The sequence below is a fragment of the Balaenoptera physalus genome, assembly GCF_965194825.1.
Source record: "Balaenoptera physalus genome assembly, chromosome: X".
In the NCBI taxonomy this organism is placed as follows: domain Eukaryota; kingdom Metazoa; phylum Chordata; class Mammalia; order Artiodactyla; family Balaenopteridae; genus Balaenoptera; species Balaenoptera physalus.
Genome location: NC_138903.1, coordinates 5,465,301 through 5,488,180, shown reverse-complemented (window position 1 = coordinate 5,488,180; position 22,880 = coordinate 5,465,301). Strand labels below are relative to the sequence as shown.

General features: G+C 40.0%; 1 protein-coding gene across 8 annotated transcripts in view; it reads left to right on the top strand.

Annotated features, from left to right (window-relative positions):
• Positions 1-22,880, top strand: part of LOC309652461 (patatin-like phospholipase domain-containing protein 4) — a 110,847-nt gene that overhangs the window by 46,509 nt on the left and 41,458 nt on the right. The window contains exon 6 of one of the 8 annotated variants that reach the window (XM_082446300.1): positions 21,120-21,979. The exons of 6 other annotated variants lie outside the window; for them this stretch is intronic. In XM_082446300.1, coding sequence (XP_082302426.1) covers positions 21,120-21,191 — 72 coding nt within the window. In that variant the 3' untranslated portion in view covers positions 21,192-21,979. Of the gene's footprint in view, positions 1-18,672; positions 19,283-21,119; positions 21,980-22,880 lie in introns of those variants that run through there. One more of the 8 variants, XM_082446305.1, reaches the window with a different exon arrangement.

The window sequence follows — 22,880 nt, the reverse complement described above, 5'->3', positions numbered from 1 at the left end:
AATATTCCATTGTATATATGTGCCACATCTTCTTTATCCATTCATCTGTTGATGGACACTTAGGTTGCTTCCATGTCCTGGCTGTTGTAAATAGAGCTGCAATGAACATTTTGGTACATGACTCTTTTTGAATTATTGTTTTCTCAGGGTATATGCCCAGTAGTGGGATTGCTGGGTCGTATGGTAGTTCTATTTTTAGTTTTTTAAGGAACCTCCATACTGTTCTCCATAGTGACTGTATCAATTTACGTTCCCTCCAACAGTGCAAGAGGGTTCCCTTTTCTCCACACCCTCTCCAGCATTTATTGTTTGTAGATTTTTTGATGATGGCCATTCTGACCGGTGTGAGATGATATCCCATTGTAGTTTTGATTTGCATTTCTCTAATGATTAATGATGTTGAGCATTCTTTCACGTGTTTGTTGGCAATCTGTATATCTTCTTTGGAGAAATGTCTGTTTAGGTCTTCTGCCCTGTTTTGGATTGGGTTGTTTCCTTTTTAACTCATTTTTCTCACTTGACCTTTTATCGTCAAGATGGATCCCTGCTATAACTGTACGTCAGGCTCAATCCTTTCAACTACTGTATCAACATATCACAATTTCTTTATCCATGTTTCTGTCGATGGGCATTTCAGTCATTTCAAGTTTCCAAGCCTCACAAATAACGTTGGTACGACCCTCCTCAGACATGTTTCCTTGTACAATGTGTGTAAAACTCAAGGGTACCTATGCACAGGTGGGGCTGCTGAGTCGTCACAGGTTACACATAGCTTGAACTTGAGTAGATACTGCCAACTCCTCTCTAAGGCAGATGCACCTCCTTCACACACATAGCACTGAGCAAGAAGTCCTACCACTCCTTATTTTTATCGATACTCGGTTTCCTCAGACTTACTAATTTTTTCTAATCCTATTTTTTCTTCAACTTACATTTCCCCGGTTACTAGACAGGTGGACATTTTTAAACAATAGCAACTTTAAAGAATCATAAATATTGGCTATTGAGTAGCAAGTTATCCCCAATCACCTGTGAGTCAGTTCCCCCACCTGCTGTCCCACCAACTGCCAAGCACTTTCCCTTATACTTCCTATAAACAAGGACATTCTCCTACACATGCACAATATAATAAAATCAGGGAGTTAATATTGATGTGTGTCCTCAGAGTTGATTCATGTTTCACCAGTTGTCCCAAGAATGTCTTTTATGACAAAAGAACTCAGGTAAGAATCATAGGTTCCACTTGGTCTTCACATCTCTTCAGTTTCCTTCAGTCTAGACCATGTTATAGTCTTTTTTTTGTTGTTTTTTGACTTCATGGACCTGGGAGTTTGGAAAATTATGAGTCTGTTATTATATTAGTTTCCTAGGGTTGCTGTAACAAGTACCACAATCTGGGTAGCTTAGAACAGCACAAAATTATTCTTTCACAGTTCAGTAGACCAGAAGTCCAAAAATCAAGGTGTTGGCGAGGTTGGTTCCTTCTGAAAAAGCTGCTCCAGGGCCTCTCCCCTAACTTCCTGTGGTTGCTGGCAATCCTGGGCATTTCTTGGCTTGTGGCAATATCACTTTAATATCTACCTGTGTCTTCACAGGAGCTTCTTCCCTGTGTGTCTCTGTCCTCTTATATTCCCATAAGGACATCAGTCACTGGACTTAGGACTCTCCCTGAATTTAGGATGATCTCATCTTGATATTCTTAATGAATTATATCTGCAAAGACCTAGTTCCAAATAAGGTCACATTCTGAGATGCTGGGTGGACATGAATGTCGGAGGGATATACTATTCAACCCACTACACTTATTTTATAGGACTTCCCTCCTTTGGAGTTTATCTGCTGTGTTCTCATGATTGGCAGGAAAATCACAGGTGATTTCCTTCTCATAGAGGGTAGGTGATGCTACCTTCTCATTGCATCTTACCAGATGAGAAGTGGCTTAACCTTGGTTAAAAGTGGTATCTGCCAAGCTTCTTCCCAATGAGCTTACTCTATTCCCTATTACATTAACTACCTTGTGGGGAAGTATTTTAAAATCACATAAATATCATGTTCTTTACTAAGATTTCCATTTGTTTAGATGTGTATGGACTTGTGCTTTCCTCTTCTATTTAATGGATTATAATCTATGATCATCATGCATTTTTATGCTCACATTTTCCTCAGTTTGGTCAATGGGAGCCTATTTTGGCTGATTCCTCTGTCCTTCTCTTCTTTTTACTTGAAATATAGTTTACAGTGTTGGGCCAATCTCTGCTGTACAGCAAAGTGACTCAGTTTTATATATATATATATATATATATATATATATATATATATATACACACACATATATATACATATATATACATATATATATATAGTTTTTTATATTATTTTATTATTTTCCATTATGGCTTATCACAGGATATTGAGTATATTGAGTATAGTTCCCTGTGCTATATAGTAACACCTTGTTTTTTTTTTTTTTTTTTTAATTTATTTTATTTATTTATTTTTGGCTGCATTGGGTCTTTGTTGATGTGCACGGGCTTTCTCCAGTTGCAGTGAGCGGGGGCTACTCTTGGTTGCGGGTTTCTTATTGCAGTGGCTTCTCTTGTTGCAGAGCATGGGCTCCAGGCACGTGTGCTTCAGTAGTTGTAGCACACGGGCTTAGTTGCTCCACAGCATGTGGGATCCTCCCGGACCAGGGCTCAAACTCATGTGCCCTGCGTTGGCAGGCAGATTCTTAACCACTGCGCCACCAGGGAAGCCCCAACACCTTGTTTTTTATCCATTCTAAATGTAGTAGTCTGCATCTACCAAGCCCAAACTCCCAGTCCATCCCTCTCCCTTCCCCCATCCTCCTTGGCAACCACAAGTCTGTTGTCTATGGCTATGAGTCTGTTTCTATTTCATAGATAAGTTCATTTGTGCCATATTTTGGATTCCACATATGAGTGATATCATGCGGTATTTGTCTTTCTCTGTCTTACTTAGTATGATCATTTCTTGGTCCATGCACGTTGCTGCAAATGGCATGATTTCATTTTTTAATGGCTGCGTAGTATTCCACTGTATTGGGTTGGCCAAAAAGTTTGTTCGGGTTTTTCCGTAAGATGTTATGGAAAAACCCAAATGAACTTTTTGGCCAACCCAATACATATGTACCACATCTTCTTTATACATTCATCTGTCGATGGACATTTAGGTTGTTTCTATGTTTCGGCTATTTGACAGATCCTCATCACTCTTTGAGCAATTCCTTGCTTTCTGGAACAATACTCTCCAGGCTTATCTTGTCCCTTCTCTGCCCCAGCTCTGGAATCAGCTATTTATCCAAAGGTTGTAATTCCTTATAGTAGAAAATGGTATTTATATTTATGGTACGTATAAACAAAACTTATCAGCCAAATAACAGTCTTATTGGTGCGATGCAGCTCCCAGGTCCTCTCAGTGAATAGTGATAGGGAATTTGGACGTATATGTACGCATGCATGGACATACCAACATTTACATCTAAGTATATTTATTTCTGTGTCTCTGTATCTGTGTATCTATCTATCTAATATATGTAAGCTCTCCTTCTTTGCCAACTTGGTTGTGATGTCTTGCCTGTCCATCATTCAACAATTGGATTTTGATAGTTCAGCAATAAAATTCTAAATTAAGTCACTATGCAAATTGCCAAAAAGAAAAAACTTTTTTGGTCTGATGCATTAATTTGATAACTTGCAATATGCATGCTAGATTAATAAAATAGTGACAATTAAGAATAAAAAGGTTTCAATAAAAAATCATTCAAAAATATTATTCACAGGCAAATGGCAAGCCTATGCCTAGTAATAAAGTGTGAAAGACATTCCATTAAATCAGGAATAAGACAAGTATGCCTGGCATCTCTGCTACTGTGCCTCTGGTTTTGGAAGCTCTAGGAAATACAGAAGCAAAGATAAATAAATAAAGGCTAAGGAAATGTGGAAGAAAATAGCAAAACCAGTATCATTTGTAAGTTGTGTCCAGCATTATGCACATGAGGTAACACACCACAGATGCTCAATAGTTCAGTAATCAGTGAATGATTCTGCGCCTAGAAATCCAAGATAATCAACTGAAAAAGTATTACAAAAAGTTAAAGAATTCATTAAAAATGCTATAATAGTATACAGAAATTAATAGTACTTTTATACCAGCAGAATTTAAAAAGTGGAACAGTGAATTCACTGTAGCAAAAAAGATGCATAACCTCTTAAATACGTGCAAGACATATATGAAAACTCTACATGTTTGCCTACTTATGTGATAATGACATAAAATCTTCTGAGACAGGAAGATTACACCCTGTGTGGTGTATAGTCTTATTAAGCTACACATTTTACAGACTTCAGTCACATGATCAATATTTTTATTTTCAAAATGTGACAAATAGATGGTAACACTCATCTGGCAGAAATGCTCAATGACAGCCAAGAAAGGATAAGTGATTTTTTTTCTTTTTCTTTATATTTTATTTTTTATTAACATATAGTTGCTTTACAATGTTGTGTTTGTTTCAGGTGTACAGCAAAGTGATTCAGTTATACATATATATGTATGCATCTATTTTTTCAGATTCTTTTGTCTTATAGGTTATTACAAAATATTGAATATAGTTCCCTATGATATACAGTAGGTCCTTGTTGTTTATCTATTTTATATATAGTAGTGTGTATCTGTTAATCCCAACCTCCTGATTTATCCCTCCCTCCCTCTTCCCCTTTGGTAACCATAAGTTTGTTTTCTATGTCTGTGGGTCTATTTCTGTTTTGTATGGAAGTTCATTTGTATCATTTTTTTTTTTTTAGATTCCACATATAAGCGATAATCATGTGATACTTGTCTATGTCTGGCTTACTTCACTTAGTATAATAATCTCTAGGTCCATCCATGTTGCTGCAAATGGCATTATTTTATTCTTTTTTATGGTTGTGTAAGATTCCATTGTACCTATATTACCACATCTTCTTTATCCATTCATCTGTCAATGGACATTTAGGTTGTTTCCATGTCTTGGCTATTGTAAATAGTGCTGCAAAGAACATGGGGTGCATGTATCTTTTTGAATTATGGTTTTCTCTGGATATATGCCCAGGAGTAAGATTGCAGGATCATATGGTAGCTCTATTTTTAGTTTTTTAAGGAAACTTCATAACTGTTCTCCATAGTGGCTGTACCACTTTTTACATTCCCACCACCAGTGTAGGAGGGTTCCTTTTTCTCTACACCCTCTCCAGCATTTGTTATTTGTAGACTTTTTGATAATGGCCATTCTGACTGGTATGAGGTGATACCTCATTGTAGTTTTGATTTGCATTTTTCTAATAAATAGCGATGTTGAACATCTTTTCACGTGCCTACTGGCCATCTGTATGTCTTTTTAGGAGAAATGTCTATTTAGGTCTTCTGTCAATTTTTTGATTGGGTTGTTTCTTTTTCTGATATTGAGTTATATGCGGTTTGTATATTTTGGAAATTAATCCCTTGTTGGTTGCATCATTTGCAAATATTTTTTCCCATTCTGTAGGTGGCTTTTGTGTTTTGTTTATGGTTTGCTGTGCAAAAGCTTTTAAGTTTAATTAGGTCCTTTTTGTTTATTTTTACTCTAGGAGATGGACCCAAAAAGATACTGCTGCAATTTATGTCAAAGAGTGTTCTGCCAATTTTTTCCTCTAGGAGTTTTACAGTATATGGTCTTACATTTATGTCTTTAATTCATTTTAAGTTTACTTTTTGTGTATGGTATTAGAGAATGTTCTGATTTCATTCTTTTACATATAGCTGTCCAGCACCATGTATTGAAGAGACTGTCTTTTCTCCACTGTATATTTTTGCCTACTCTGTTGTAGATTAATTGACCATAGGTATGTGGGTTTATTTCTGGGCTTTCTATCCTGTTCCATTGATCTATATGTCAGTTTTTGTGCCAGTACCATACTGCTTTGATGACTGTAGCTTTGTAGTATAGTCTGAAGTCAGGGAGCCTGATTCCGCCAGCTCTGTTCTTCTTTCTCAAGATTGCTTTGGCTCTTTGGGGTCTTTTGTATTTCCACACAAATATTAAAATTTTTTGTTCTAGTTCTGTGGAAAATGCCATTGGTAATTTGATAGGCATTTCATTGAATCTGTAGATTGCCTTGGGTAGTATATTCATTTTGACAATTTGAATTTTCCAATCCAAGAACATGGTATGTCTTTCCATCTGTGTCATCTTCAGTTTCTTTCATCAGCGTCACATAGTTTTCAGAGTACAGGTCTTTTGCCTCCTTGGTAAGTTTATTCCTAGGTATTTTCTTTCTGATGCAATGGTAAATAGGAATGTTTCCTTAATTTCTCTTTCTGATTTTTCGTTGTTAGTGTATAGCAATGCAATAGATTTTTGTGTATGAATTTTGTATCCTGCAACTTTACCAAATTCATTGATGAGCTCTAGTAGTTTTCTGGTAGTGTCTTTAGGATTTTCCTTGTATAGTATCGTGTCATCTGCAAACAGTGACAGTTTTACTTCTTTTCCAAATTGGATTCTTTTTATTTCTTTTTCTTCTCTGATTGCCATGGCTAGGACTTCTAAAACTATGTTGAATAAAAGTGGCAAGAGTGGACAACCTTGTCTTGTTCCTGATCTTAGAGGAAATGCTTTCATCTTTTTACTGTTGAGTATGATGTTAGCTGTGGGTTTGTCATATATGGCTTTTATTATGTTGAGGTAGTTTCCCTCTATGCCAACTTTCTGGAGAATTTTTATCATAAATGCATGTTGAATTTTATCAATAGCTTTTTCTGCTTCTATTGAGAGGATCATATGGCTTTTATTTTTCAATTTGTTAATGTGGTGTATCACACTGATTTGCAAATATTGAAAAATCCTTGCGTCCCTGGGATAAATCCCACTTCATCATGGTGTAAAATCCTTTTAATGTACTGTTGGATTCAGTTTGCTAGTATTTTGTTGAGGATTTTTGCCTCTGTGTTCATAAGTGATGCTGGCCTGTAATTTTTTTCTTTGTGATATCTTTATCTGGTTTTGGTATCAGGGTGATGGTGGCCTCATAGAATGAGTTTGGAAGTATTCCTTCCTCTGCAATTTTTTGGAAGAGTTTGAGAAGGATGGGTGTTAACTTTTCTATAAATGTTTGATAGAATTCTCCTGTGAAGCCATCTGGTCCTGGACTTTTGTTTGCTGGGAGTATTTAAATCACAGATTCAGTTTCAGTACTTGTAATTGGTCTGTTCATACTTTTTATTTCTTCTTGGTTTTTCTTGGAAGATTGTACCTTTCTCAGAATTTGTCCATTGCTTCTAGGTTGTCCATTTTATTGGCATACAGTTGCTTGTAGTAGTTTCTTATGGTCCTTTGTATTTCTGTGGTGTTGGTTGTAACTTCTCCTTTTTCACTCCTAATTTTATTGATTTGGGCCCTCTCCCTTTTTTTCCTGATGAGTCTGGCTAAAGGTTTATCAATTTTGTTTATCTTTTCAAAGAACCAGCCTTTACTTTCATTGATTTTTTTTCTATTGTTTTCTTAGTCTCTATTTCATTTATTTTTGCTCTGATCTTATGATTTCTTTCCTTCTGCTAACTTTGGGTTTTGTTTGTTCTTCTTTCTCTAGTTGCTTTAGGTGTAGGGTTAGGTTGTTTGAGATTTTGCTTGTTTCCTGAGGTAACCTTGTATTGCTATAAACTTCCCTCTTAGAACTGCTTTTGCTCACAAGTTTTGATCAAAGAGGACAAAAGAAGAAAGGAAGAAAAAAGACCTACAAAAACAAATCTAGGAAATTCCCTGGCAGTCAAGTGGTTAGGACTTGACACTTTCACTGCCATGCGCCATGATTTGATTTCCTGGTCAGGGAACTAAGATCCCAAAAGCCGAGTGGCACAGCCAAAACAAAAACAAACAAACAAATCCAAACAATTAGCAAAAAAGGGTAAGTAATTTCTTAGTGTCTTTTGTCTGTTTTCCTAAGGAAGCATTAGGGATGTTTCTTATTTAAGGAAAGCCAAATAAAGAGATAATTTTTAGGACAATTAATTATCAAAACTTTTTGTTGCACATGAGGGAACCCCGGTTCAAATGACCTTCAGCCAAAGAGGGTTAAAAGAAAGAAGGAGGAATCACTGGAACATTTGGCACACAGACCAGGCTCTATCTGGAACACACAACTGCCCAGATGAAGTCACCAGGTATTCACTATCTTTAGTACTGGTTCTCCCCAGAAGGTGAGTAAAGTGGCTGCTCTCTGAGCAAAACTTGTATTTTACCATATTAGTGGCCACAGGGCATAAGGAGAATATTGTTTTTAATAGACTTAATAGAAAATTCCAAGAGGCAATTCTGATTGTGTGTGATTGGGTCACATGCCATCTCTGATGTCCTGTGGGCTTGGGGCTGGATATTCTGACACTTCAGGCTTTGAGGCCATGTTCACCTTTTTGGCATGAGGATCAAACACTATGGAAAGAGGTAAATACTGAAATATTTTTATTACTGGCTTTTTATAAAGAATAAAATTGATGTTTGCTCAGTATGCTATTAAAAGAATCTCTTCCTCCAGGGAAGCCAGAGTTGTACATTTTCATCATATGAGTAGTCAACTGTGTTGAATTCAACAGAGAAGGTCATTTAAAATACAGATGGGAAAGCCACCAGATGTGACATCATAGAGACAGACTAGCAGTGAGAGCCTGTTTTGTTGGAGGGATGGGCTCTGGAAAATAATAGCAATGAGTTGAAGAGTGAAAAGAGATGAAAATATGAAAACAAAGTTCTAGTCTTCATTTTGAAATGACAGCTTGTGGGAAAAAACCCAATACGTCTTTGAGTAATGATGCTTTAGGCTCCTGCATTTCAAACTGTGGTCCTGGGTGTTGCTTAGCAACTTGTTAGAAATGTAGAATCTCAAGGTTCATCCCCAACCTCACAAACAGAGTCTGCATTTTAACTACATTCCCAAGAGATTCATTGAGTCTTGAGAAATGCTTCTTAGATGGTGCATTCCACAGTGACAGGAATAAGAAATTGTTCTGGGAGGGTCGTAAATGGCAGGTTATACAGTGTTGCTATATTTTATAGACCGATTTTTCCAATGTGTTTGTTATTAAAGAGATGGAGAGAGGAGAGTAAACTTGAAAGTTAGATGTGTGGATAGATATTATTTTTGGTCGGGGTCAGTAGGGAAATTGGGAAAGAAGTGTCTGGCATCTTTGTCAGCACATGAGGAAGAGCCTGTGAATGGAGGAAAGGAAGAGAACACCAAGAGTGTCAATTTATTGAGCAAGTTTCTGGTGAAGGTTGGAACAGGCTGAGTCGAAGGCACTGGTGGAAGACTGAGAAGGAGCTCCTTTAGAGAATCAAGATCTCAGGCAGGGAGACGTGGACTAAAACAAACAGATTGGTTGGGTAGGAAAGAGAGTGAACAGGGTGTTGTCTTTCATTTCAGAACAAAAGACAAAGCATCTAAGTGTAGAACAGCTATGTAAAAAAAAAAAATGTGAGCCTGCCAGACTAGCTGAGATCATTTATTTTGACTATTCGTGAAACCAATAAATTGCTTTGTACCACAATTAAAGAGCCAACACGTGCAAACAGAATAAGGACTCTGATGGTGGGAAATTGGAGATAGGAGAGTGGAAAGTCATGGTGTGAAGGATCCTAGGATGCTAAGAAAGCACTCTGGTGCCAGTGCTGCCCTGGATATGGTTGGATGGAATAATGGATTGGGAGAAATGAGGTGTGTGTCTGGGAGAGAAACATGGAAATACCACAACCGCAGGATGTATTCTTTCTGATGTGAAAGTCCATAAAACATTCTGTACATAGAACTGTAGTGTTGGTGAGCCAGTTTCTAAACTCATTAGAGAAAACTACTTTACTTTTGACATTAATAGAAAATGAATATCCAAATTCCATTACCATTTGAGGAAAAAGTCTATTAATAGGTGATAGGATGTTTCTGCAGTAACTTATTTTAATGATTAGTAATGACAGTATTCCTCTTTCTACCACCAATGGTAGAATCACTTTAGCAGTTTACTTAATAATTTAAAGTTTAAGACTTTACAAAATAGTTTATGTGTTGTATTTTTATTGTACCCAAATTTTGCAAAAATCAGTTTTCTGATTTTAAACCGAATTTAAATTTTAAACTGATTTTTCTCATTTTAAATTCTATCTATCTATTTATTTATTTATGGATGGCTGTGTTGGGTCTTTGTTGCTGTGCGCAGGCTTTCTCTAGTTGCTGTGAGCGGGGGCTACTCTTTGTCGTGGTGCGCGGGCTTCTCATTGCAGTGGCTTCTCTTCTCACGGGCTGTAGGCGTGCTGGCTTCAGTAGTTGTGGCACATGGGCTCAGTAGTTGTGGCTCACGGGCTCTAGAGCGCAGGCTCAGTAGTTGTGGCTCACGGGCTTAGTTGCTCCGCCACATGTGGGATCTTCCCGGACCAGGGCTCAAACGTGTGTCCGCTGCATTGGCAGGCGGGTTCTTAACCACTGTGCCACCAGGGAAGCCCTTAAATTAGTTTTAATGTTTCAAAATGTTTCCTAGTGAATTCACTCTTCCGCTGCTCCACTGTGATAACAGTTTTGTTCCCTTCCTCGTCTGCTTAGATATCATGCTTCCCCCAGTCCTTCTCAGAATCAGCCTGTATCCTCACCTTCCACACCATGGAGGAAATAAAATGCATCTGATGGGAACTCCATCCCCTTCTCATAGTCAATCTATTAAATCTTCCTGTACTCACTCCTATTTTCCTTTCCTTCCCTCTTACTAAAATGGAGAGAATGTCTCTCCCCGCCTCATAAACCAAAATTTGTGCATTTAGTTTGTTGCCCCACACCTCTTACCCTTTCAGGGAGCTCTTTCTATCATTCACCTACTCTCTCCTGCATCATCAACCTCTCCCCTTCTCTTTCATACTTTCCATCACCACCAGGCTTCAGTATCTCTCACACGACAAGTGAAAAAATGTTCTCCAGGGCCCCACTCCCCTTTGGGGCACCACCGTTTCTCTCTACTCCCATTCAGAGCCAGACTCGTCCCACCTCCATTGCTTACTTTCCATAAACCCTCTTCCATCCTAGTCTGGCGTGTGCACCGTCCCTCCATCAAAACTCCGCCTGCCAAGCGGAAAGGTGTAAGGAGACAAACCCAGGGGCATTTTCATTGCTGCTCTTGCTTGATGTCCTGGCAGTATTCCAAATGCTCTCCCCAAACATGCGTGCTCTCCCCAAACATGCATGCTCTCCCCAAACATGCGTGCTCTCCCATGGTTTTCCTCCTGTGTCCCTAGATGATGTTCTTAGCGTCCTGTGTTAGCTTTTTTTCCCCTTCAACACAACCTCTTAACGTTGGGGCATCTCAGATCATCTTGCGAGCCCTTAGCCTTTCCCACTCACTCTTAGTAGGTTAGTGGATCTACAGATGCGATCAGTTGACGACACCCAAACTCTAGCTCTCGTCCAGACTTGCTATTATATGACCCCTAGCCCCATTTATCCAACTGCCTATTGAATATGCCTCAACGTGGCGGTCTCTGACACAGCTTAAACTTACCTTTATCCCCACCATGGCTCTGAAACCCTCAGTTATGTTTTTCTTTTTCAAGTCGCACCCACCTCCCATCCAGATGTAGGTTTAAGCATATATAGTCTTCAATTTTACTTATTGTCCTTTGACTTTTTGCTTTTTCATCTTATTCTTTCAAATGCTGAATTATACCACCTACTTTCCTTTCGACAGTGAACATCTCTTACCAATTAATTCTATTAATAACCAACAAATACTTTCATGGAGTAATCTTGTTTGTGTCCTGTTACCTAATTTAAATATTTTTAGATCACATATTTTCAATTAGTGATGATATCCTCTGCATTTACAGGATCTTACTGACCATATTCCAGAGGACATTGTATCCTTAGTCTTATCTGTCCTTTACCAACATGTATTTCCAGAGTTTAGTTTTAATCTTACCCATTTCTACTAGCTATAAACAATGTGAGATATTGATGCATCCGTCCTTTTTAATTTTGATAGACCACTGTTTTTACTTTGATACCTAATTTACCTGTATAGCATTCTTCTAAATATCCATATTTTATTTATATAATCAATAAAGCAAAAGCTTATTAATTAAACAAATTAGATTTCTATTGGCATTTAAACATCGATTGCACACCTAATGAATTTTTCTCTATTTAATTCAAACCACAGTCTGCTGTATCTGATTTTCTTAAATGCTTTAAGCGCTGTATGAGGCAGACACAATACACACATAATATTAAACTTGTTGAAAATTGGATTGGTTCACTTAGGCTAATCAGGCCAAAAGTGCTAATAAATTTAAGGGTGTTTCTTTACTTTTATATTCTTATTCCCTCTTACTCATTTTTAGGGTTGTCTTTCTTGTTTTCATCAATTTTACCAACTGTACACGTGTCCAGTGTTTCAATAATCCTACACACCCTAAAGATGAGGAGCATTCTAGCTGCCCATAGTCGAAAGATTTATCAACCAGTTTATTCCTGGTCTAGGTCATGAGGATTGTTTGCATCTTCCAAGGTGATTCTACCTGAGTTGATTACTCAGCAAGAGAGGTCCTGCTTTTATAGGTCACTACTGTCCTTTATATAAGGAACTGTGCAAATCACTGCTCCCAGTAGTTGGTCCGTTTTATTTTCTGGTAACCCCAGCTTTTATTCCAAGCTGTCACTTGATCTGGACATCTCAGCTTTTTAGTGCAATTCAGTAAAACCTTAATTTAGTACCACTTCACCTTCATTATACAGACTGGAGTGAGCCTTCTTTGCCATTGCTTGTTCTGAGGGGGACCTAGTCAAGCCCAGTTATGTCGGAAAGTTTAGGTCACTGCTGCTCTTCGAAATTACTGTTCGTGCCCGTCTACAGTTTAGTCCTGGGTATTGACTTCTGTGATTATTGACCATTATTATGATGAGATTATCATTCTCGGTGTTTGGTCCCTTAGACTAGTACATGCTTATGGTTATCCCTGATGCATACGTACGGAACACATGTCCTGCACTGTTTAAGCTGAAGTACTGCCAGTTCTGTCCCCAGGAGTCTGTCCAAATTCTTGGACGGTGGTAAAAAATAAATTATGAAGTTGCTTTTGATTGCCATCTGCCTAGCTCGAGAAATAGTATCTGAACACCCTCACAGACTATCACCAGCTGCGACTTTAGAACCAGATTGGTCCCTTGGAAATAGAAACAGGTGTTTTACATACCATAAATATAGTTAGACAGATGGAATGTTTTAGAGAAGAATACTCCTTACCTACTTATTTTAGTTCCCATTATCTTTCTTGTTCTTCCTGAATAATCTACGACCATCAGTAGAAGGTTGTTTTTGGGAGAACAGTCATGAAAAAGGGAAACAAATTTTTATTTATGGCTTATGAAAATGTAGAAAATCGATGAATACAGAATTATACAAAGCAGAATCGATGGCTATAGAATAATGCAAGGTACTGAATTACTACACATAGGTATTGACACCTGTAGTACCCTTAGTTTTGTACTGGCTAATGTCTTTTGACTGTGGTGGTGTTTTTATAAACGATGTATCTTCATACTCTTGATGAATACTATTTAAAGTTCTGTTCACGTTCTGTACATTTGCCATACCTTTTTACCTCTTATAACACCAGATAATCTGCAACAATACTCACAAAAGTATTGTAGTCCTAAAATTTTGCAGAGGAAAATGTCACTTATTTTTACATCCCCCTTCTACATGCAAAGCATTTCCAAACTGTTATCACGTGGGCTGAAGTATTTCCCCCCTCAGGGTTATTTTGAAGCTAGAGAAGCTTCCGAGCCTGACAACATGCGACGTGTTAGTTTCAGGTGAGTTTACTTCCTTCACACAAAAGTCAGAAGACTTAGTAAAAGAAAAAAAAAATATACAGGAAAAACTTTGAGGCTCTCAAGCTACAAGTTTTGCAGTGGATAGCTGCCTTTTACAAAATGGATTCTGAGGGTTTTTAGAATCTTCACATCTGACAGAAAACCTTACTTGAAAATATGCCTGGTGTTTTCATTCGGAATGGTATAGGCACATTGGAAAAAAAGTGTATGTACATTAAAAAACAAACAAAAAGTCTTCAAATCATCCCCAATATCCATATATTAGGAATATTCATTATTATCTGTTAGGCATATGATTGTTTCTTTGAGTGTAGAAATATGGACACAAAAGTACATCTTTTTTTTTAAGCACAAAAATAGATTTGGTTCATACTTTCTATAGAATGTATATTCTCCTGCAACTTTAATTTTTTTCCCCGTTCAGTACCATTTCAAAGAAATCTTTTTTTAAGAAGTTTTTTTACTGAAGTATACTTAATTTACAGTGTGTTAATTTTTGCTGTACAGCCTAGTGATTCAGTTACATACATATACATTCTTTTTCATATTCTTTTCCATTATGGTTTATTAAAGGATACTGAATATAGTTCCCTGTTCTATACAGTAGGATCTTGTTGTTGTTTGTCCATTCTATATATACTGGCTTGCATCTGCTAATCCCACACTCCCAGTCCTTCCCTACCCCCGCCCCCCTTGACAACCACAAGTCTGTTCTCTGTGTCTGTGAGTCTGTTTCTGTGTTGTAGATAAGTTCATTTCTGTCATATTTTGGATTCCACATATAAGTGACATCATATGGTATTTGTTTCTTTCTGACTTACTTTGCTTACTATGATAATCCATAGGTCCATCCATGTTGATGCAAATGGCATTAATTCATTCTTTTTTATGGCTGAGTAATATTCCATTGCATATATAGATATCTTCTTTATCCATTCATCTGTTGATGGACATTTAGGTTGCTTCCATATCCTGGCTATTGTGAACAGGGCTGCTATGAACATAGGGGTGCATTTATCTTTTTAAATTAGAGTTTTGTCTGGATATATGCCCAGGAGTGAGATTGCTGGATTATATGGTAGTTCTATTTTAAGTTTTTTTGAGGAACCTCCATACTGTTCTCCATAGTGGCTGCACCAGTTTACATTCCCGCCAACAGTGCAGGAGGGTTCCCTTTTCTCCACACCCTCTCCAGCATTTGTTACCTGTAGACTTTTTGATAATGGCCATTGTGACCGGTGTGAGGTGATAACCTCGTCGTAGTTTGTTCTGATTTGCATTTCTCCAATAATTAGCGATGTTCAGCATCTTTTCATGTGCCTCTTGGCCATCTGTATGTCTTCTCTGGAGAAATGTCTATTTAGGTCTTCTGCCCATTTTTTGATTGGCTTGTTTTTGTTGTTGTTGAAGAAATAATTCTTTTGAATTAAGTTGTTAGTTTTAAGTTGCTCTTGTCTGAGTACCCGAACACTGACACGATCATCTCCTACTCGTGGTCCCTTAAGAGTCTCTTCGGTCTTCATGCATCTATCACTGCATGATGCCAATACTTCCATAGGAGAAACCACTACGGGAAGAAGTGCTGGCTCGAAGGGAATACACAATTGAAACTCTGAAAAGTTCTAGGCGAATTCCCCTTCAAAGAAGGTGGTAGGAAGACACACTCTCTAAACAGCTTCCGAGAACATTTTTCTCCCCACCTTTACTAACAACGGATAGTATCAATCTTTTCAAACTTTGGTGATCATGTAGACCAAAGTAAATGGAACGTGCACCTTGTTTTAATAGAGAGAACATATTAATCTTCTATTGGGTTTGTTTTATCATGTTAAGGATCCATTTTGTCCATATTCAGAAACTCACGCGGTAAGCCATGTGTTCTTTTGGAATTCCTTAGTAATGTGTTTCCTTGCTTCTTGGTCCTGGTGGGGGAGGCGGGGCATTACTCCTTTATTCCATTATTCCTGTTATTCCTTTTCCTATTTCCATAGAGAACAAAACCTCTGCTCCGTGGTTTAAAAGGGATGCCTGCCAGGGACAGACTCGCACTACCTCTTCCTTACTCCTTCTTCTTTCACATCTGTCTCAGAGAACTTTTCTCCAAGGTGATCCCCACGTAGAGGGCGTTTGGCGTGGCCCTGGGTTCAGACTCTCATTCGTTCCTTTTCTCTCTCAGAAGCTGACCCTGCCTTCAGAGAGAGGCTAACTCACTCCCTCCCAGCTCCTCCTGCCAAATCCACACACAGGAGGCCCACCTCCTTCTGGTTCTCTTCTTTGCGTGAAAGATGTCACAAAGACCATGATTTTTCATGTGTCCAGCTTTGGCAGCTATGTTTGGAACTTGCTCTGCTGGCTCCGGTTTTTCCAAAGGCGGATTCTAAAGTTGGAATGGGGTCGGGGTGCTTGGGAGGTGAGAAGATTCTTCAAGGCTAATTCATCCTCGAATACATAAGACATCCTACAATTTGGAGACACAGACTTTATGCCGATCATCACATGAGTTCTTTTGTGTGAGCTTTAGCATATGTCTCCTGTTCTCTTAATTACTAACACCCCCTGGTCCTCAAAATATTTGAGCCAAATATTGTGCTCGTACATGATTAATCTGATTTGTGAAATTCTACCGTATTGGATTTCTTTGTACCCAAAGGGTATCCAACTGGAGGACAGTTTCTACATTGATTCAGACTGTGTATATATAACCAAAAATCATAAGCATGATGTGATATTTGAATTAATATTTCTAATTTTAGATATATTTCTAAAATGAGATCATAAAGAATACTTTTTTACATGACAAAGGGAATTTGCCAGTTTCCCAAAAGGTGCCTAAAATCTGAAGACGACCTTTTGATAAGAATGTTAAATTTCTGTGTAAACAGACATTTCTCCTGGAGCTAGCTCATCTCACAGCCAGTGTGCTATGCATTCTACATAACACTAAAACATCTCTCTCTATCCTTCAGAAGGAAGGCGAGGTATGTATGCCATATTTTTACAAATAGGCTCTGTCAACATGTGTTTAAGTACTAATCAATCAACATTATACACATAATCAGCCTAACAATTTGATATTTGTTTAGGGTTCCTGTAAAATTAACTACTCACAGAAAATTATGAACAGAATTGGAAAGCAGTGCCATGCCCAAGAAGATAATAAATCCAGGTTCTCTCCTAATTTAAATCTTATTCCAAGTGTAGGTAGGATCTGAAGAGGAAGAAATGCAAACGAGATGTTCATAGAACATTACAGTATTCATTCATTCACTATACATTGACTCCATGCCGAGGTCGCAGTGCATCCCCAAGTACAGCATATAAGCCTGTGGAACACTTTTTGGATGCAAAATTTAAGACCGTATGGAAAAACAGTTCGAGGAACCAAGGTAACAAGTAAATCACTGACATCTCAGATGGTTACAATCTTTCATTAAAATAAAACAAGCCAGCTTACTGCCTGCAGGGCATGTTAACGGTATTAACATAGAAATAAGGGGAATTCTGTCACTAATTACCATTTTCCATCTCTTGCTCATGAGATCTGTTCTTCCTTGGGCTTCAAGTTAATGCTTAGAAGTTGCATCCTTTATGGTAAAGGAGGGACATAATTTTCCTGTCTTTTCCTTGAGCCAGGTGTTCTTGGTCTTTCTGAGTTTAAGCCTTGCGGTTATTACACTTTGTCTGCTGGTTCCTACTACTGTCCCAGAAGAAATCTGTGAATGCTTAAAATGGACAAACAACCAAGTGCAAACTGCTTTTAACCGACTCAGCCTGCAATTCCAATTTGTCTGATAGCCTTAGCTCTGCCCATGCTAATTTTCTGCTGACACACACATGCTCAGTTCTCCTTATTTGTGGTTTTTTTTTTTTTTGGCCACTTGGCTTGTGGGATTTTAGTTCCCCGACCAGGGATTGAACCTGCACCCTCAGCAATGAAAGCACGGAGTCCTAAGCACTGGACTGCCAGGGAATTCCCTCGGTCCCCCTTATTTGGATCTGAGCGTTCTCCCTCCTAACAGACACAGGAAGACAGTTACAAGACCTGGATTTGCTTTCTCTCAGCATCTCCTTTCCCAAGGTCTATTCTAAAAGTCCACTTCTATTTAGGCTTCTTTTTTTTTTCCCTTATACCCCTCCTCAGGATTTTTAAGCACCTGGTTTGCTTGGCTGTTAATGGGGTTAATGCCTAATTAACCCTGGTAAGAGTGACACTCACCTGCATTGACATTTTCCTCATTGTTAAAAAGGCATACATAGATTAACTCATATGTGGTAGAATAGTTTTCAAAAAAAAGGGTAGCTTCAAATTAAGGATGGGTCACTCCATGTGTAATATGCACTGTGCCACGTGTAGTAGGGTGAGAAGGGGTACCCAAATGGTGGTACACAGCTGCAGTATTCAAGGAGGTGATAGATATATTACAAAGAACTCTGCAATACCAGCTGGCATGTAGAAGATAACAAGTCTTGAGAAAAGAAAGCAGCGAGAACTTTCCTGCATTGGGGGGGGGGGTGTGAAAGCAGCGAGAACTTTCCTGCATGGGTGTGTGTGTGGGTGTGTGTGGGTGTGTGTGTGTGTGTGTGTGGGTGTGTGGGTGTGTGTGTGTGTGTGTGTGTGTGTGTGTGTGTGTGTGTGTGTGTGTGTGTTTTGTGGGCTAGCCTGGCTGGTGAAGGAGAAGAAGACGCAAGAGGACCTCTCTGGGCAGAAGGAACAGGTTGTACAAAGATATCTGGAAGCAGAGGCCAGGCTAATGTGTAATTCGTTCATGTGAAGCGTCTTCTAAACGCAGCGTGGTGAACCGCGGGAGATGAGACTGGGGCATGCCCCGGAAATAAGCTTGTGCCGGCCCGGCCGGCCTGAGGAGTGTGTGAAGACTCCCTCAACAGCGGAAAGACACTGAGGACCCCTGGGTGTGGCAGGAGGACGGCGTCACAGTGACATTTCAGGGAGGTAAGTCGGAAACCGCCGAGTGGGAACGAAACAAGACTTAAGGAACCAGCTGCAGAGGTGATTATAATTCCGTGAGAGGATGTGAGGGTCTGAATTAAAGTCATGGTGGAGAACAGATATCGCTGACTGTCCTTCTAAAGGCTTGCTAGGAGCATCCAAGAGCTGCAGTGACCCTATGGATCCACCCACAGAGGGATGCATAAAGAAGATGTGGTGCATATGCACACTGGAGTACTACCCAGCCACGAAAGAGAATGAAATAACGCCGTTTGCAGGAACATGGGCGGACCCTGAGATGATCATACTAAGTGAAGTAAGCCAGGCAGAGAAAGACAGGTATCTCATGATATCACTTACATGTGGAATCTAAGAAAAATGACACAAATGAACTTATTTACAAAACAGAAACAGACTCACAGACATAAACAAACTTATGGTTACCAAAGGAGAAGAGGTGGGGAGGGGTAAATTAGCAGTTTGGGATTAACAAATACACACTATTATATATAAAATAGTCAACAAGGACTTACTGTATAGCACAGGGAACTCCACTCAGTACTCTGTAATAATCTATATATGGGAAAAAATTCTGAAAAAGAATTGATACGTGTATATGTATAACTAAATCACTTTGCTGTACACCTGAAATTAACAAAACATTGTAAATCAAGTATACTCCATTATAAAATAAAACTTTTCTAAAAACTGAAAAAAAAAAAAAAAAAAAAAAAAAGACCCTATGGCATTGCCAGACTAGTCATTTTGGGGAAGAGCCATACACCAGAGAAATCAGGTGAGTGTTGGAGCTTTCAAGCTGCTTTGGCTCAAGAGACGATGGGCTATGACCCCTCATTTGGGTTTGGGTTTCAGTGGCGCCTTCACCCTACCCTTGGGGCCTGGAGTCTCTAAGTTCGAGCGTAAGGTAGATGCAAATCAGAACTGAACCGGCCAAATCCCACTCCAACCTCAGCACCACACAGAAGGCTGCTCTGGGCCAGAGCAGAGGAAAAGAGGAAGGACAGGATAACCAACGACGACCATGCGTCCTTGGGAAACGGGGGTCTGGGTGTCGTAGATTTGCTTTTGTACAAATGCAAAGTGGGTACTGTTGGCATCCGGCTGAAAATAACCCAGTTGGGAGCTCGGGGAGAAAGGTTAGATTTGAGGACTCTATTTAGGCTGTGTTGCCATGGATAGAACTGTGGGAGGGGTGAGAGTTCTGAAGGAGTGGGGGGGACACACTCACCAGGAGAGGACCAGACCCAAAGATGCGACAGGAGGGGCAGAGATGAAGGATAAGGAGACAGACAGGGCGTGTCACCTTCTCCCAGAACCAGTGCAAGGGGTGTATTCAAGTGAAGTGCCTTCGAGAGGAACCAAGAGTGGACAGAGGGAGACCAGGAAGGCAAGGAGTCCGGTAGCTCTGTTAGCTGCCGGTGGAGCTGTAGGGAGAAGCCCGCCACTGCTGGGGCACAGGCAGAGAGCCAGGGTTCAAGGATCTGGGGAGTTCAACGATGTCAGCTTTACCATAAGAGAGGCAGCAGGAAAGTCGCTCAGGCTCACGTGGTCCCAACGAGGAGGGAACAGAGAGGCAGCTGAATCCTCAGAGGCCAGGAGGAGACCAAGAAGTCCAGGAGGAGCGGAGAGTCACAAGTGACCCCAGAGAGCCGTTTCAGGAGAGCCATGGGAGAAGGAAGAGGGTTTTAAAGGAGAAGAAATGAAAGGGTAAGAATTGAATAGATACAGCAAGAGGAAACTCCCACTTGGGTTGTTCAGCCATGAAATACGGTGGCAGGAAGTTCTGTCTTGAGGGGATATTTTGGGAAGCGTTGTTCTCCCCGAAGTGCAGCTGAATACGTGTATAGTCAAGGAAAACATAATAACTTACATTTGTAGAAAGCTACCGTCACATTGCGACTGGAAATAGTTCTTATTAAGTGGCATTCCGTCAGAGCTCATCACGTCTTGTCCGCTCCAGGAGATGGAGTATTGGCCCCATGCAGATGAAGCATGCTTCTGTTCTGGGGAATTCCGTCTGAAAAATTCCAGGGAGGGTTGTTTACACTCAGGTCGTTGTGGAATCCATAAAACAATGACAGGAAATGACGTTGCACATACTTTGGATTTGCAACTGGGTAATCTGTACTTTTAACTTCAGCATAAAATCCATGAACGATCTAAGATTTTTATGTTTACAAAGTATATTCTGTTCTCCCATTATATTCTTTTCTCCCTCCATCCCTTTCTCTTTCCATTCTCCCTCGTTCCAGAACAACGGGACCAAGTTACCCGTGGGCCCCCAAAGACAACGGACAGTGCATGTGTCTCTGAGCCCACAATGAGCTGGGAGGGAGACGGCCCAGCCTGCAGGGGCTGCAACGTGCCTACTGGCCACTGCAGCCCAAGACGTTCCTCACTTCATGGCTCTACTACAACTGGATGAAATCTTCAGAGAAAATAAGCACGCACCCCCCAAACTAGACGCCCGAGAGTCTTAGAACACACCTAGGTGAGAGCCCCTCACGGCCCTCTGAGGCAGCCGGACTCTGAGCCCCCGTGTCTGCATGCAGGTTGGAGCGCTGGCACCCAGGAAGGCTGACTTCCTGCCCCACCCCTGCTCTCCAGCAATGGGGAGCTTCTCTGCTGCTGGGAGCCCCCAGCAATAGCTGCCTGCTGTTTCCAAACCTGCCAGCCCTTATTCCACAGTCTCACGGATAAACACGTTACAGTTCAGACACTGTTGGGAATTCTGCTCCTGGCCTCTGAGCTTTGCAACGACTAGCTTCCTTCCGACTGAGGTTAGCACTCCCGTCCCTACACCCTCGGTGACTGGATTGAATAACCTTCGCGCCCTCATTTTGCTCCCACCCTCGACCCTCTGGCTTTCCTGGGTAGCGTGTCCCGCAGCTGCCCTCATTCCTCCATTTCCTCTTGAAGGCTGTGAGCTCCTTCACCACGGATGTCTTCCCGTGTGTTAGAACACGTCATTTCAATCCCCAGAACATCCCACTGAAAAGTAAGCAGAGCCAAACGACAGTTTAAATGTGGGCATTGCTTTTTCCCTTTCAATCGATCGACAGTATGCCTCGATTCTGTAGTTTCCCCCAGATTATAAATTGCAAAGCAATCACCATGTCTGTTATGTTTCTCACTTATGTCTCTTGCATACAGTGGTCATTAGATGAGTTTCTAACCCAATTAGGAGACAGGACACTGGGTAAAAGTGAAAGATTTCTATTATTTGTAAAATTAATCCATTAAATTCCATCTGATACAAAGCTGAATAACTCGCATAGATTTAAACATATTGTTAATGAAATCACATGTTTTATCCACCCAGATAGAGCACGAGCAGATTTATTTTGATTTTGTTTCTATCCATTTATTCAAAACGTATTTACTAAAGCTGATAAGCTCTGAGTATGCTAAGCAAGTTGGACAAGCTTCCTGTTCTCAGGGAATTTACGTTTTCTGGGAAGTGAGAGTAGGAAGCTTTCGGATGATGAGAAATGTGAGAAAAGGAAAACAAGTCTCCCTGAGAGCAGAATCAAAAGAAACAATGTCATCTCTCCAAAGCAGGGGTTTGTTCTCACCTGGGTCAGGGTTGCCCACGATGGGCCAGTCAACAACGTCTGGGGCGTTTTGGGTGTATCGTCTGGAGGGAGGGCTGCTACGGCATCTAGCGGGTGGAGGTCGGGTGCTGCTCACCATCTTGCAATGCACAGGGAGGCCCTCCGCAGAGAAGTGCCCAGACACAAGTGTCGGCAGTGCTGAAATTAAGAAACCCTGCTCTCACGCTAGAGTTGTAATGCACGTATAATTTCCTTTTATGCTTATTTGCTCTCACTGACAGACACATAAAAGACCTGGTCACTGCTTCGGAATTCCAGCAGAGTTTTTAAGATTAAAAATGGCAATTTTTTTTTTTCTCGAAAGAAAAGGAGTATACCTTTAAGATTTTTTTTTTTTTCCCTTACCGTATATAATAGTCCAGTGTCCTTTCATGAAGTGCGTTCTGGAGCAAGAGATGT